Here is a 16,748-nt window from a genome sequence, read left to right as displayed (position 1 = left end):
AGTTACACGTGGGTATAATGGGTCGCAATACGAAATGTGGTTCTTCATTTAGTTCGCAGTAAGAAAAGTTTGAAAAACACTAGATGGTCCTCAACAGGGCGAAAATGGAGGGACTCAATAAAAGACTAACCAAGATGGCAACCAAGCCTCTCAGCGGCCTTACGATCTCATGTCAACGGAGGAGAGAGTTAGATGTCTACTTTCTTACATTATGAATCATACAAAATATATCATACAAAGTATTCATGATGCTGATAAAAGACGAAATTGAAGCACACCTCAGACTGAATGAACAAGATCACGACTCCCAAGCAAGATTCACAGGAGGGAGTAGGATAGAAGATAATATCCTTTCACTACAATATTGTGTAGGAGAGAGCTACAGGAATAGACAACCATTAATAGTAATAGCTATCGATTACAGTAAAGCATTTGACAGTAAAACGAGAAGTTATGATCGAAGTCATGAAACAGTTCAAAATACATCCAAAAATCATAGAGGCAGTAGTTAATATATATGAAGGGGGTAGCACAATAATAGACCTAGGGGAGGGAGTTGAACAGGAAATGGGAATTACTAGTGGGATTAGGCAAGGTTGCACAGGTTTTACTTCACTTTTCAAACTGATGACGTATTTAATAATTAAGAAAATGGAGGAGGAAGGGACAGGATTTGAAAATGAACTAGTAAAGACAGGGACACTTTTCTTCGCTGACGATGGGTTAGTTTTAGCAAGTAATATAGAAGATGCAAGAATAAATATAAAGATTTTAATAGATATAGGAAATAAATGTGGGCTAGAAATAAAGAGAAAAGCAGCATAATTATATTCAATATGAAGGATAAACCAGAGAATATAAAAGTGAGGGAGAACATAACATATTTAGGAATAAAGATAAATGATTCTAGAAATCTGTTTAAGCTACAGAAAAGGGAAATGTTGAATAAAGCACAGAAATTAGCTAACCTAACCTATTCCGTGATAGAAAAAAGCTGCAACAAAGTTCTAATAGGCAAAACATTCTGGACAAATATAGCTCTACCATCAGTCTTATATGGAACCAATGTGGTTTATCTAACAGACACAGAAATAGAAAAATTACAAAGAATAGAGAATGGGGTATATAGGAAAATATTAGGAGCATGTAGAAGTACCGTAGTAGCCACATTAAGGGGGGAGCATCTTCCATGAAAAGTAGAATTATGAGTGGGAAGATAAGCTATGTAAATAATACTTTACATGGACGGAAAGAGATACTAAAGAAAATAATTATAGATATGCAAGAAAAGGAAAGAAAATGGTGGAAAACAGTGGAAAAGTACATTCATGAAGTTAGAATAAATTTAAGAAAATTGGAAGGAATGTCTAGAACAGAAATAAAGGACAAAGCCAGAATATGGGACACAGAGAGGTGGAAAGAAGATTTGGAAAATAAAGTGACTGTGAATATAAATAAAACGTGGAAAAGATAAATAAAAGATGAAGAAATTTATGATAATTCTGCTGGTTCAATACTTCTCTTCAAAGCCAGAACCAACTCTCTTAATTCAAATATAGCAAAAAGGCACCAGAATGAGAACACCTGTTGTCCTTTTTGCCATAATACAGTAGAAGACATATTTCCCTTCCTCTTATATTGTTGTACTTATAGAGAAGAACGTGTTAAAGCAATAGGGCTACAGCAACCGTATGAAGAGAAGGAAAGTGACATAGAGGGAAAATTTCTATTTACAGGTAACAACGAAATAAGAAAAGAAACCATATACTTGATGTGGAAAAAAAGAGAAAAAAAGGAAAGAGCTCAACAAATAAAAAAAAAAAAAACTCAAGATAAGAGGCGCGGTTGCAAAGGCATTGCCTCGACCCATACTACTACTGCTAGCTGTAAGCTGATCAGCTCAGCGCGTAACTTAAGTTGGCCAGTTATTTTCGTCCATGTGAACATTTTGATTGGTAGTCTTTAGTAATAGTGGCACGTCGGGAATTTGCTTACGAAACGATAATTGCAACCCATAGACTAGCTAGGTATGTTGCAAGGGCCAACTTGTCAGCATGTTACGTCTTTTTCCCTATTCCGCCCTACTTATGCGTACACTGAAAATAATAGGGTAGGCTAACTAAAACCAATTTACGATCAGGTATTTATCCTTTCAATTTCTATAAACATCCCCTTACTATAGGCTATCGCAGAATGACCCACTGGGCTTCATACATTGTAAGTGAAAATAGCTAGCTGGTCCACATTGAATGACATTTTCTTCATTTTAATCTTTTCCAACCCCAGAATTTCTTGCCAGTAGGTAGTTAGGCTATAGGCTACTCTGTTTTTTTTCATCTGTCCATCCGCCTGTGGTGTTTTTGTATGGTAACACTGCGTCCCGGGCTTTAAATAGTAGTTACATTCAGCTTACATTCAACGATTAGTATAATAATATTCTATTTCGAATATTAACGGTGTAATTCGCATACGGAGCGCCTGCAGATTCGTGTGCCCAGAGTACTTTCTGCCCGAGCATCGGCGGATGAATACAAACAAGATGGCGGCCGTTTGTTTTGGCGCTAGTTTTGAAAACGTGTAGTGTTGGAAAACCCGAAAACCTAAAAAACGGTAATGGGGGACCCTAGTTGGGAACCGTTTTGGTTTTTGGGTGGGGAACACAAACGAGTTTTGGTTAAAAGTAAATGAAAACGGTAAGGGGGGACCGATTGGGAAACCGGGGGGGTTGGGTTTTTCGGTGGGGAGAGAGGGCAGACGACGAAAATGAAAAAGGAAAACCACGAAACCCTGGCAGACGGAACACGTGGCCAACTAAACTGTAGGAGCTCCTGTTCCAACTAAACTGTAGGAGCTCCTGTTCCAACTAAACTGTAGGAGCTCCTGTTCCAACTAAACTGTAGGAGCTCCTGTTCCAACTAAACTGTAGGAGCTCCTGTTCCAACTAAACTGTAGGAGCTCCTGTTCCACTAAACTGTAGGAGCTCCCTGTTCCAACTAAACTGTAGGAGCTCCTGTTCCAACAAACTGTAGGAGCTCCGGTGATCGTAACCAAACGAAACCAACCTAACCAAACTTAGGCCGCGTGCCCTTACCTGGGCCGGGGGCTTGCCCCCCCTTGGCCCCCCAGTATAGATATTAATGATTGCTACCTAACCAAAAGGAACCAACCTAACCCATATTAGTGTCCACGTCCCTTCCCTGCCCGGGGGGGGGGGCTTCGCCCCCCTGGACCCCCCAGTATAGTATTATTAGTGATTGTAACCAACCAAAAGGAACCATACCTAACCATAGTTTAGAATGGTCCACCTCCTTACCTGGCCGGGGTCGGGACCTGGACCCCCCAGTTAGGTATATTAACCAGGAGCTACTACCAATGGAACTACTAATCCAAACTCAAGTTGCATGTCCTTACCTGGCCAGGGGTCTTTCGCCCCCCTGGACCCCCCTGTGTAGTAAGTTACCAATTAAAATATCTAACCAATATAACTTGTCCATACATATGGATGACACCCGTATATCCTTACTGATAACTAAACAAAATGAATATTTCCAAGAATACATTGGTTAAAGTCACGGCCACGTTGTTTGCGCGAACACATGGACTGCGTTCGAAACACGTGACTTCTAGCGGACGTGAATGTTCGGATGTGTTGAGCGTGCCTGACTTCGGCATAGCGGAAATAACAATGGCGTGCTTAATTTGGACAAAATAATTAAAATAACGCATTTACATTGATAACGGCTGTGGTTACATAGAAAAAAAACGAACGTACCTAACTAAAAATGACCGTAACGAAACGAACCCACCTAAGCCGAGTTAGAACGGGTGGACTAACACTTTCGTTGGCCTACTTAGAAAAAAAATACAGATAATTGAATCGAGCAAGGTCGTATGATCTGAAAAAAAAAAAAAAAAAAAAAGTATACCGAAAACCGGACTTACCTTTGTTGGGTTGCAAATCGGGAGTCGAAATCGGAAATCGGCAGACAAGTCGGACGGGTAGAACTAAAGCTCGAAATCGGAATCGTCAGACAATTCGGACGGTTCGAACCTTCCTCTCTTCGGAGCTGGCTGGAGTGATTTTTGGCGGGATCGGGCCGGATGATTATTGGGGGGACAAACACTCGCGTTTTATTTTTTAAACGGATCCGTTTGGGTAGAGCGATCTATCAATGATTGTTGCGTTTCAGTGGAATTAAACCGCATTTTAACGGGTGTTGAAACTACTCTATTTAATGGATATGCACGTTTAACTAATTCTAAAAAAGCTTTAAAAGGACAATCTACATTTGAAAGGTAACGCTTCTTAATGCAATACATGGAAAAATATGAACTATATAATGTTTTTACTGTACCACTTCTAGGCAAAACATTTCGTTTCAAGACACCGCCATGTGGATTCTATTGTGTTTGTGTGTATGCGTTTATCATTGGGATCAACAAAATGTAGTGAATGATTTACATTAAGGTGTGTTTTGAAATGCTGACTTAACGTGTGGTAGGATTTCCAACAATCTGAAATTACGTTGACTCTGGATGAATGTTTTTCAATTAAAATTGGGAGGAGTGTTTTCTGCAGATCTATCGGGAACAACTTGAAAGAATGTGTCCTTTGTTTTCGCGATCAATCCCACCAAGGACCCAACACCATCGACACGTCTACCTTTATGGAATTTTCTCTTCCCAAATTTGGATTCGTCAATTTCCACGATGTGTCCTGGCCCCCCGATTTTCCGGTTGTCCTGCCACATCTCATACAAACTTCGCCGGCAGAAATTGTACAATCAACTATGGTATGGTCGGGAACCTATACGCAGATTCATCTTTACAATGTCTGGGGAAGTTCGTAAAGCCAGCAATAGATCAAGCCCAAAATAGTCTTGTAGGATAGGTGTGACCCAGAAGAAGGAGCCATTTCCGAATTGCTTTCAGTTTCCGACATCTTCGAACGTTACAACCGCCACTGGAATGTTTCGCCATGCTTGATCAGGGCGAATGTGCCTTCATCACACTTATACACTGACCGCTGAAATCGCCAATAATGGCCACTTCTTTTCATTAAACAAAATATTAAACAATGAACCTTTTTTCGTCATTACAATAATAGCATCAAATCAAGGAAAGAGACCGGATTGAGCGCAGCAAACTCTTCGTGAGTGGGATACCGCGAGGTCGGCGGGATGGGCAGGAGGACGAAGCCATGTTCGGGAAGGACACCAAGAAGCGACTGGGAAGGTCGCATGGCTTCTTGGGTCGGCCTTGGGGTCCGCGCATCGGGGCACACGAGGTCGTCAGCTGTTTCGTCAGCTGTTTTTTCGGTCAGCTGTTTCGGATGGAACTACTTACCTTGGCGGAGGGATTGTCGGCCCGGACAGAAGGGGTTACGAGGCCTGCCCAACGAATATGCAGACTACCCTTCGCATACAGTAAATTATTAAAACACTTTTCAGTTGCAAATGTACACCCAGTTATCCTTTTATTTACCTAAAACTTACACATAGCGTAACTATTTAAAGGCCGGGACGCAGTGTTACCATACAAAAACACCACGGGCGGATGGACAGGTGAAAAAAAACAGAGTATAGTAGGTATACTACTGCCTATATTAGCCTAGTTAATTTAGACGTCTGTAGAATAGCCTAAATTGTTCAGCTGCAGAAGAGTTACACCTGTTAAGCCTAATTCCACAGGTCACACCTACCTTAAAAGCAAATCATCAAAGATGATAAAAAATGGATGTATCCTAAACTAAGCTTGCTTTAACTTGCCTCTCCTATTACTAGGTATGATAGTGTTTCATTAATGGCACAGGATACCTATTGGTACAGCAGTTGTATACTAGTACTGATCGTCATTGATATTGGTATGGCTGTGAATTGGGCATACGTCATACACTAGTTTAGCATACTAACCTAACCTAGTAGAATGTGTTACCTGACGGGGGGGTAGAAACTATACCCCCCTTAAAGAAAAACTTAGAGGAAGACTAACATATAGGTTAGCATATTAAGTTAACCTACAGATATACAATTTCTGGAAATTTGACTCTTTTTAGACATCTAGCCTATTGCCTTTTTCAGCTTGTTGAAACCCGAAAACATTGTTTTTCACCCAAAACTGATTTATTATTACATGGTTCATGTTGCTCGGTCGCCATTTTCTCGCTGTCTCTTATATGCCTGAGGCGGTACACAAGGGTTTGCGCATATGCAATTCACAGCCATATCAATATCTATCACGATTAGGATACAGCTGACATAACAATATCCAATTCGTTCATTAATTGAGAGTTTGTTCCGACACGGCATACAAACCTTCGGTCCTTTTACATAGGAAGATACTAGGCGGCAGCTGGATAGGTCGTAAGCTTTCCGAATTTAAAACAAGGGGTTCGGTAGTTAACTGCTTGTCCGACAGGCGCGCTTCTAGCGCGCGACTGGGAGGTAAACAAATCACTTTTGCTTTCGGCCTCACAGTGGATGACGTGTGTGTTCGCTCTCTGCCCGCTGCTCGTCGTTTGCTTTTCTAAGTTTGTTTGTAATTGTGTATGAAAGAGCTTGTAAGTACAATTATTCTCTCTTCTCATCATTTAATTAACTCCTGCAAGTGAATAATGATGGAATCTCCTCGCCTCGCTACCCCAAGGAGACTTTGCCCGGGTATCGAAGGGCGCAAATGCGGGAAGTTTAGATCATTCCCGGAGATTGACCCTCATGTTTTGTGTGCTCGTGCCGGGGGCGGTGGGGCTGCGAATGCACCCGGGCCGAGCCCTGTGATGTGTGTATTGACTGGTCGGAGGCGCAGTGGACTTTGTATGAGGGCAGGAAGAAGCGAAGGCCTGCAAAGGAGTCGTCGGAAAGCTCTCCCGCGACTCCTTTGGTGACGGACACTTCGTCTTCTTTCCTCCGCCCGCTCAACTTCCACGTCTCGCGCCTTCCCCTTCGGGGGGGGTGTCTAGTCCTTCTCCTCTCCCGACGTGTCGAGTGTGGAGGAGGGCGCTAGATACCCGACGTAGAGTTGTATTCGGGGTCCCTCTATCCGCTCGTCTTCGCGTGAAGCGGGTAGAGGATCCTTCTAATCACCCGACTTTTGCTCCTCAGGTGGGCGGTTGCCGTGAAGGATGACCTCGGACAGGTGTGGGCATCGTTGGGGACTGGCATTGCGCTGCCGAGTGTCCAGGGGCTGCTCTATCATCTCGCTGGCTCCGTGGCGGTTACGCATGCAACGGTCACAACCACCACCACGACCCTGACAACACCCGCTACGCGTCACCTCCTCATCTGGTGTACACCCAGCACGCGGTCTCTGTAACACCCACAACATCGGTGCAGGGGCCAGTCGCCGTAACTCGGGGGAGTGTGATGCCGCCACCTGGGTTTGCCGTGCTGCCGCGACCGGACTTCACGTGCCCGAAGAGCTCGCCCCTGGACCTCCCACCGGTACCGATGACGTCTGTGCCGCTGGTTCGACCAGCTGTACCACCCTCTCAGTCTGCCGTACCTGCCGTGACCACTGAGCTGCTGGTTTCCTGTTCCTGCTCCTGCCGTCTCTAACTGCCGTTCCTGTGATGCTCGCACCTGCTGATGTTGTTTCCTGTTCCTGGCGCCGCTGCTCCCGATGCTGGTCTGTTCAGGACAGGTACGTCCGGGCCCTGTTGCTTCGGCAACAGCAGCCCCGGCTCCGTCCTGGATGACAGACCTGACGTCGGTCCTGAGGAGGTTGACGAAGAAGAAGAAGAAGAGGAGGAAGGTGTCGTCGTCGTCTTCATCGTCTTCTTCGTCGTCGTCGTCTGCCGCCTCTTCCCCTTCTTCTTCTAAGGCTCCCCCGCCTAAGAGAAGAAGGTCGCCTCCCCCCCCCCTAAAGAAGTCTCCTTCGGGAGCTTCTAAGGGCCCGTCTCGCTCTGGTGAGACGGGGGGTTCTTCCGCTGGTCGCCTGCTCCTTCGGGAGGCAGGACCCGTCTCTTCTTCTCCGCAAGGAAGAAGACTACGGGGACCAGAGGGGTGCCGGCTAACACCGGCACTTCCTCACCTGCTGTCAGTGGTTCGGCCACAGCAGCAGGATCCGGCTCGGCCGCTCGTTCGCGAGAGGTACCGAGTGTACGGTCGCCTACCAGCGACCGTGCAGCCAGGAACCAGACCTCTGAGTCCGCTCAGCGTCAGGTTCACGGCACGGAGCGGAAGACTGGTGACAGCCGCTCACGCGACTCTCACCAGACCAGCTCTCGCTCTCGCGGCGAGCAGCGAGCTACCCGCGGACGTGACGGTCCCATGACCGGCCACGGGCTGAGGCTGGGAAGAGGTCCCCCCGTTCGTCGTCACCACCAACGGCTGGTACCAGCGAACTGACGCACCGTGAGGATACGCACCGGTCTCACCGTGACAGTGGAGCTCGCCGGTCGACTGCCTGACCGTCGCTCTCACAGAGAGCGATCGGGTACGGCGACCAGCACCACTCCTCTGACACACGAGACCGGGGCCGCTGTTCTCGGTCCAGCCGTTCTCCACAGCGAGACGGCTCGACTAGTCTGCAGCTCGATCGCCACCCCGCGGGTTGACGATCGCCTGCAGTCCTCCAAGCCCGCTGGTTCTGCCAGTGAGCGAGGAGAGAGCGTCAGGTCTGCCTCTCCCATACCTTCAACCTCCTCGGGTTACACCGGGAGGGGCGAGGTATTGAGGAGTGATCGTGAAGGGTGCGCCCTTCAGGATCCCGCCACGTCGTCGTACGTACCAGGCTCGGTTCTCGGACCAGCCAGGTCGTACGCACAGGTGGTTGGAGGAGACCGAGAGGGGGCTGTCGCTGCTCCTCTCCTTGAGGGAGGAGGGTCTCGGGAGGTGCTCCTGTTTGAGGGACTGGACGGTCCGACTCCACAGGATGCTGTCACTCCAGAGATCCAGAGGAACTTTGCCGAGGTTATTGCGCTGATTCGTCAGCACAACGACCTCGGGGAAGGATCGCCGCTCCCACCATCCGAGCCGACGTCCCGGCTCGAGTCGTTCTCCCCCCGGGGCCCCGAAGAGGGAACCCAGACCGACGGTGGGTTTGCCGCGATCAGAGCTGGCTGACTCAGTGCTGGACCAAGTCGAATCGCTTGTCTCTGGACAGGACGGTTCTCTGAAGTCTGGCAGGTCTAGCAAGCTACTTCCACCTCCTCTGCTACGACAGCGGCGGTTTTACGTGCCATCTGAAGATCCGATGCCGCCCAAACAGGTGAACCCGGAGTTAGCTAGGCTGACTCCGGGTGTGTCTCTGCAACAGCTCCTGTCCGAGAACCTGTGGTTCTCGCAGCAAGAGGCACTAGGCCTGGAATCTACCGCCATGGCAGCTTTCCAGGCCGTCTCCTGGCTAGATCTGTGGTCCCTCACAGTATCTAAGGTCGCAGCCAACTCCGGGGGAATTTCTCCCGAAGATGACTCGGCCTTCGGGAGGGACTTTGCCAGTCTGGGGAAGAGCCTCTCTTTCCTTGCCCACCAGACGGTGAACCTGTGGGCCAACCTGGTCCTCCGACGAAGGGACGCTGTCCTTACTCGGGTTTCCAGGGCGGCCGGGCGTGAAGCGGCATTGGGACTTCGAAACGGACCTTTACGGAGTTCCACGTCTCTCTTCCCAGGAGAGATGGTGGACGCTGCGGTGGACAGACGGCGCACTGATGACAGTGACCGTCTGGTTCACCAGGCAGTCTCGAAGGCTTCTGGGCAGCCTCGGACTGCGGCCAAGTCTAAGAGCTCGGCTAGCGCTTCCTCGGCTGCTAAGACGGTTGCTGCGTCGAAGCCCCGAGGAATGACTCTGTCTTCTTCGACTTCTAGCAGGGAAGGGGGGCCGTAACCAGCCCTCCTCCCAGCCCTCCTCATCCCGTGGAGGCTCTGGGAAGAAGTCGAAGAAAGGGGGAAACGCTAGGGACGGGGCGTTCCCCCTCACCTGCTGCCGGAAGTGCGGGGGGTGCCTGGCCAGCCATTGGGCAACTTGGCAGCGCTAAACGGCGCCGAGACCTGGATTGTAGTGTCCTTCGGGAGGGATATCTATTACCCTTCGAATCTCGGCCACCCCTCACCTCCAACCCGGTCCAACAGCAGTCGTACGTCCCCCGGGTCACCGAAGGACGTAGCACTCAGACAGGAGATCAAGACCATGCTGAGCAAGAGAGCTGTAGAGATCGTCACGGATCAGTCACCGGGCTTTTACAGTCGACTCTTCCTGGTGGAAAAGTCTACGGGAGGCTGGCGCCCGGTGATAGATCTCTCTCCCCTGAACCGGTTTGTTCGCCAGACCCGGTTCACGATGGAGACGGCACGCTCAGTGCTCGACTCCATCAGGGAGAACGATTTCATGCTTTCAGTGGACTTGAAGGATGCGTATTTCCAAATACCCATTCATCAGTCCTCCAGAAAGTACCTCCGCTTCATCCTCGACGGGACGGTGTACCAGTTCAGGGCACTGTGCTTCGGTCTCTCAACCGCCCCACAGGTGTTCACGCGAGTGTTCACTCTGGTGTCTGCTTGGGTTGGGCCCATTCGCACGGGATACGTCTGATGAGGTAATCTCGACGATTGGTTAGTCCTGGCGAGCTCCCGCTCGCAGTTGCTACAGGACAGGGATCGACTGCTCGAGTTCTGTCGCGATCTGGGGATCGTTGTGGAACTTCGAGAAGTCCGATCTCGAGCCCAAGCAGAGGATGAAGTACCTGGGTATGCTGATCGACACGGTAGCAGGCGAGTCTTCCCCGCAGACTCCGCGGATAAGCAGATTCGTAGAGAGGCAGGCCAACCAGTTCCTGTCCGTCTGGTCAGGAACCAGGTAGCTCAGCGATGGCAAGTCGTGATCGACACCTGTCGTCACTCGAGAAGTTAGTCCCTCACGGGCGTCTTCACCTGCGGTCTCTTCAATGGAGACTAAAGGAGAGTTGGTCACAGGCGACGGATCCCCCAAGCTTTCAGTGTCACTGACACAGGAGGTGAGGCAGGACCTAGCCTGGTGGCTCGACGACAGGAACCATCTTAAGAGGAGTGCCTCTGCGCACTCCCCCCCCGGACATGCAGCTGTTCTCAGACGCATCGACCGAGGGATGGGGCGCACACCTGGAGGAGTTGCTGACTTCAGGAGTGTGGGACGAGAACGACAAGCACCTTCACATCAATGTACTGGAACTCAAGGCAGCGTTCCTCGCTCTCCAAGAGTTTTCAGGACCGCTTGATGGGACACTCAGTGGTGTTGATGTGCGACAACACCACGGTGGTGGCTTACGTCAACAAACAGGGGGGCCTAGTGTCCTCTACCCGTTGTACCAGTTGACTCGGCAGGTGCACGAGTGGGCTCAGGCACACTCAATAGAGCTGTCGGCACGCTACATTCCAGGGAAGAGGAATGTAGTAGCAGACAACGCTCAGCCGTCGGGATCAGGTGATAGGGACCGAATGGTCTCTACACCAGGACGTGGCGGAAAGGCTCTTCGACCTGTGGGCGACCAGTCGTGGATCTGTTCGCCACCCGGCACAACAGGAAGCTCCAGGTGTTCTTCTCGGCCGTGCCGGACCCATGGGCAGCTGCAGAGGACGCTCTTCAACACCCGTGGGACAAACCTCTTCGCCTATGCCTTTCCCCCGTTCAGCCTGATTCGCAAGGTGATCAGTCGAGCGCTGGTCACCCCGAATCTCAGGATGATCCTGGTGGCTCCCAAATGGCCACAGGCCATTTGGTATCCGGACCTGCTGGCTCCTTCTCGCAGGAGAACCGAGAGAGATTCCCCCTTGGCACAACCTTCTCGCCCAGCCACACGTCGAGCGGTACCACCGAGCAGTCCAGTCCCTACGTCTTCACGGCTGGCTGTTATCCACCATCTCTTGCGAACGAGAGGCTTTTCTCGTAGCGCAGCAACAGAGATGGCTGGAAACGTCCGTCAGTCCTCTGCAGCTGTGTACCAGGGGAAGTGGGCCGTCTTCTGTGGTTGGTGTCGTAGACGGGGTCTATCTCCTCTCAGAGCCACTCCTTCAGCAGGTAGCGGATTTCCTCGTGTTTCTTCGCCGAGAGAAGCTCCTTTCAGTCCCCACAGTTAAAGGATACAGAGCCGCCTTGGCGCTCGTCCTGAAACTGAGGGGGTTGGACATCTCGAACTCGTTCGAGATCTCCTTGCTGATGAGGAGCTTCGAGAGGTCTTGCCCACCCAGGGAACTCAGCCCCCCCTGCGTGGGAACGTGACTCCTCGTCCTTAGGAGTCTGACTCGAACACCGTTCGAGCCACTCCGAGAGTCGTCAGACAGGGATCTGACCCTCAAGACCCTCTTCTTGCTGCCCTGGCATCGGCGAAGAGAGTAGGGGAACTTCATGGTCTTTCCTATGATGTACGACACTCCAGGGGATGGGGATCCGTGACGCTCGATTTCGTCCCGAACTTCGTTGCGAAGACTCAGAAACCGTCAGTCCCTGATGACAGGTTCGAGTCATTCACGATTCCCTCCCTATTGGACTTCACCGATAATGATGCGGATGAGATGCTGCTTTGTCCTGTGAGGGCGCTACGGCGCTATCTGAAGAGAACTCGACACCTCAGGCCTGAGTGTCGACGCCTCTTCGTTAGCACGGGGTCACCAAGAAAGAAGTATCCAAGAACACTCTTTCATTCTGGCTGCGTGAGGTCATCAGGAGGGCGTATGAGGCTGATGGTAGTGACGACATCCGTACGTCCCGTCCGAGAGCTCACGAAGTCAGAAGTATTGGCCCCTCGTTGGCGTTTCGCAAGAACTTCTCCGTGGCGCAGGTCCTGAAGGCAGGGGTCTGGTCTAACCAGACTACCTTTACGTCTTCTACCTTCGGATATTGCCCACAGGTCCTTGGATACCTTCTCCTTGGGACCCGAGTGGTGCTGCTCAACAAAGTTGTGTAGCTAACCCAGACCCTCGCAGCTGAACAGCATCGAGTCCTGGTGTGACTGTGTGGATGGATGTGTGAGTGAGTGAGTGACTGGCTCTCTCTTCCCATCTTTTCCTTCCCCTCTACCTGTGGGCAGAGGGCCATGGTCGTCACTACGCTGGATGAGGACGAGATGCAGGTGAGCTATATGACAGAGCCCCATCCTCCTATCCCTTTCACTAGGGATAGGAGCAGAATATCCACCACTTCCTTCTACAAGGGGGGGAAGTGGATGCCTACAAGAGTCAAACCCATGACTTTATATTTGCTCCTGTACAGGAACAAGTTCTTGCATTGCTGGTACGAAGAGATGCGCATGCCCCTCTTAGTACCCCTTAGGTTCCCAGAGGTACTGACCATTGATCCTGCGGTGCACACCCCGATCAATCGGACAGAGGCTTGGATCCCTCCCTCGCTCTTACGACCAGGGAGGCTTCCAAGGTTGGGCGAACACCAGTCTGTTCACAAAAGACTCAGATTCCACCCACCAAGAGTGAGTCTTCCTATTGTAAAAAGGACCGAAGGTTTGTATGCCGTGTCGGAACAAATGACAATTTGTCCAAAATTGCATTTTTCCTAACTATACAAAGCCTGAGGTCCTTTTACACATAGCCCCACCATCATGCCACCCCTCACTCTGCAGTTTTTGCTTGGGCCAAAGCAAAAGTGATTTGTTTACCTCCCAGTCGCGCGCGCGCGCCTGTCGGACAAGCAGTTAACTACCGAACCCCTTGTTCGAAAGCTTACGACCTATCCAGCTGCCGCTAGTATCTTCCTATTGTAAAAGGACTCAGGTTTGTATAGTTAGGAAAAATGCAATTTTGGACAAATTGTCATATTTCAGAAGTGTCAACCCTACCTGAAACTTTTGCTGCAGATTACCTATAAAAAAATGCTGGAGATTTACGAAAAAATGCGGGAGATCCATAAATCCAAGACAGAATGTCATTGTTTTGATAAAATTCATCCAGTAATTCTCAAAATATTGCTTTTATCTATACTAAGAACATAGATGCATAATTTCATGAATAAATACACCAAAATGAAAGAAAAATGCATATTTATAGCCATGTGACAAAATGTCTGTGTATATAGCCTGTTTTACATATTATTGCCTGTATTTTATGGGCAGAATATGATAGAGTGATATCATTTTTTAGAATGTGCTTGGGTTTATGCATATGTTGATGACTTAGCTTTCTCAAGTAATTCAATTTTGGTTTATAGTACTCATACCAAACCTTATGGGTGAACTCATTCTTCGTTAGCATTACTGTGAGGTAAGGTCAGAACTAGCTTGGCAACCTTACTGAGGATATAAAAATATTTACTAAAAAAAATAAGCATTAGTAACAATTATGACCTTAAACAAATAAAGTGCAGAAGATTTAATCTAAATACGTACAGGCGAATCGAGTGCCAATGTGGAATGGTTAGTAGGTCTGGTATTTCAGTACAGTGGACCCCCTGTATTTGCGTTCTCCAGATTAGCGGATTCACACATTCGTTGATTTTTCTCCGGAATGTTTCCCTGCATTATTCACTGAAAATTTGCTCATTTGCAGTATTTTTCTATGAGAAATATCTACAAATTCTGGTTTTTTTTTATTAATTTCATCATAAAATGCACTTTTTGTGATAAAAGTATTAAAATAACCAAGTATGAACATTTTTAGTGGTTTTTTCTTGAGATTTAGCTAACAAAATAGGCTGTTTTTAGCAATTTTATATGGGTTCCAATTATTCACAGGTTCTAACTATTCACGGGGGGTCTGGTACGCATCCCCTGCAAATACGGGGGGACCACTGTATGAATTTCCCTATGCCTGTTAATTAAGTTTGAGTTTTCTTCCATTAGGCTTAACTACAGGCAGTCCCCAGTTATCACAGACTGTGTTAATGGCAATCCAGTTTAGGGCACTTGTCTAACACCTTAAAATCAGCAATTTATGGCGCCATAACGGACCAAGTTTTGGTTATTGGCGCCATAAGGTGCCGATCATAGAGTTATGGTGCATAACATACCTAACAGAGGCACTGTTAAGTGAAACTTGGCACCATAAGTGCCATAAATTACCGAATTTCGGTTAATGATGGTTTTCGCTTATCAGCACCCCTGCCGAGAACGGAACCCCTACTGATAACTGGGGAATGCCTGTATATGCATTTAGAAAGATACAGTTGATTGCAAAAAAATTGCCATATTAAATAGTTCACATATACAAGTTCTTAGTTTTGTCCTAGAACCAGTATTTACCATAGTTTGTCTACTTGATGGTAACCTCTCAAGTTAGACACAAGCTATGTACAGTGGTCCCCCCCGTATTCGTGGGGGATGTGTACCAGACCCCCTCCGTGAATAGTTAGAATCCACAAATAGTTGGAACCCCTATAAAAACACTGAAAACAGCCTATTTGGTTAGTTAAAACTCAAGAAAAAACCCATAACAATTGTTATACCTGGTTTTTTTAATAGTTTTATCACAAAAAGTGCATTTTATGATGAAATTGGTAAAAAAACCAGGAATTTGTAGATATTTCTCATAGAAAATACTGCGAATAATGCCGGGAAATGTTCCCAAGAGAAATCCGCGATTGTGTGAGTCTGCGAATCCAGAGAACGCGAACACGGGGGGTCCACTTCATACAGTTATTCCTGAAATATTTTCACAAAAACTAAAGAAAATTTTCACAGAGTATACAAATTGTCATGTCATTCATATTACACTTAATTTTTTAAAAACACAGACACCGATGAATATGTTTACCAGTCTAGTGCTTTATTTTAATAACTGTAAGTTTCTAATTATATTGCAGGTCATTTCAAGATGAGTTCCACGCAACTTTTAAGTAGCTTTGGCCTATGTTCACGAATGGTTAGAAAGCTTTTGGAAACAGACTTTATGTATGATGCAGATGTTCAGAATTTAACACCAACAGAACTTAGTGCAGGTACAGTACCCAATACTTTTATAGTACTATAAGTAACTTACCTAAGAGTTTCTACTCAACAGCAGCTTGAATTTTCCAAATTCACATCAGCGGTTCTTTTGTATATATAAGTGACTAGCCATGCCCATTTACGTTGCAAGGAAGAGGAAGAACTACACTAACAGCTCAATTTGTTTTTGCCATGGATACAGTCAACACTGTTCTTCAAAGCAGCTTGGTTTTTGAAATTTCGTTTGTCTTCTCAGAATTGTTGAAGTATTCACTTATGGTAGCCTTTCGGTATTGTATTGACAGTGTTTTGTTTGTATAGATTACTGGTGTCATGAGGGTTGCTGGCCCCCGGGGGCAAAGTCTTTAATGGCGCCCCCAAAGGCAATGGGGGGTGAGGGCTGGGGGAGGAGGACTATTTTCATTTGAGTATGCTAATCTTGGCAGGAAATTTTTGCCTCCATTATTTTAGATATATTGTGTTGACAACAAAACATTCTAATTTGCATAATGATAATATTCCGGAATGATAGAACACAAACCAAATTTGCAAACTGAAATATGTAGTTTACTTTACATATGATAGATATCCTGTAGTTAATTAATCATTAGCCCTTATAAGTAATTTCCAAAATGTTGATAAGATAACTAAAATGTAGATTATAGTAAAGCATCACAGTATCCAGTAACTCTTAATAACTAAAAACAAATTAAATCAATTTGACTAAAAAAGAAGTTAAACATTATGGAATACAGGGGGCTGAGAAATTCGTGAAAATGAACAATTTATTGTCAACATAGAAGTTAATACTAGGGAAAAAAAAGATTTTGTGGTAAAGACTGAATAGTTATAATGCCTGAAAAGGAAACTGATAAGAACAAAGATGAATTAATTCACTTAACTATAG

At 47.3% G+C, this 16,748-nt stretch overlaps 1 protein-coding gene across 4 annotated transcripts in view; it reads left to right on the top strand.

Annotated features, from left to right (window-relative positions):
* Positions 1-1,877: 1,877 nt before the first annotated feature.
* LOC135219377 (DNA repair protein RAD51 homolog 3-like) overlaps positions 1,878-16,748 on the top strand; it is a 247,163-nt gene continuing 232,292 nt past the window's right edge. The window contains exons 1-2 of one of the 4 annotated variants that reach the window (XM_064256100.1): positions 1,878-2,027; positions 15,718-15,852. In XM_064256100.1, coding sequence (XP_064112170.1) covers positions 15,729-15,852 — 124 coding nt within the window. In that variant the 5' untranslated portion in view covers positions 1,878-2,027; positions 15,718-15,728. Of the gene's footprint in view, positions 2,141-14,139; positions 14,333-15,717; positions 15,853-16,748 lie in introns of those variants that run through there. The other 3 variants (XM_064256101.1, XM_064256099.1, XM_064256102.1) reach the window with 3 other exon arrangements.

This window comes from Macrobrachium nipponense, chromosome 1 (assembly GCF_015104395.2).
Source record: "Macrobrachium nipponense isolate FS-2020 chromosome 1, ASM1510439v2, whole genome shotgun sequence".
In the NCBI taxonomy this organism is placed as follows: Eukaryota; Metazoa; Arthropoda; class Malacostraca; order Decapoda; family Palaemonidae; genus Macrobrachium; species Macrobrachium nipponense.
This window is presented reverse-complemented; position numbering and strand designations above follow the sequence as displayed.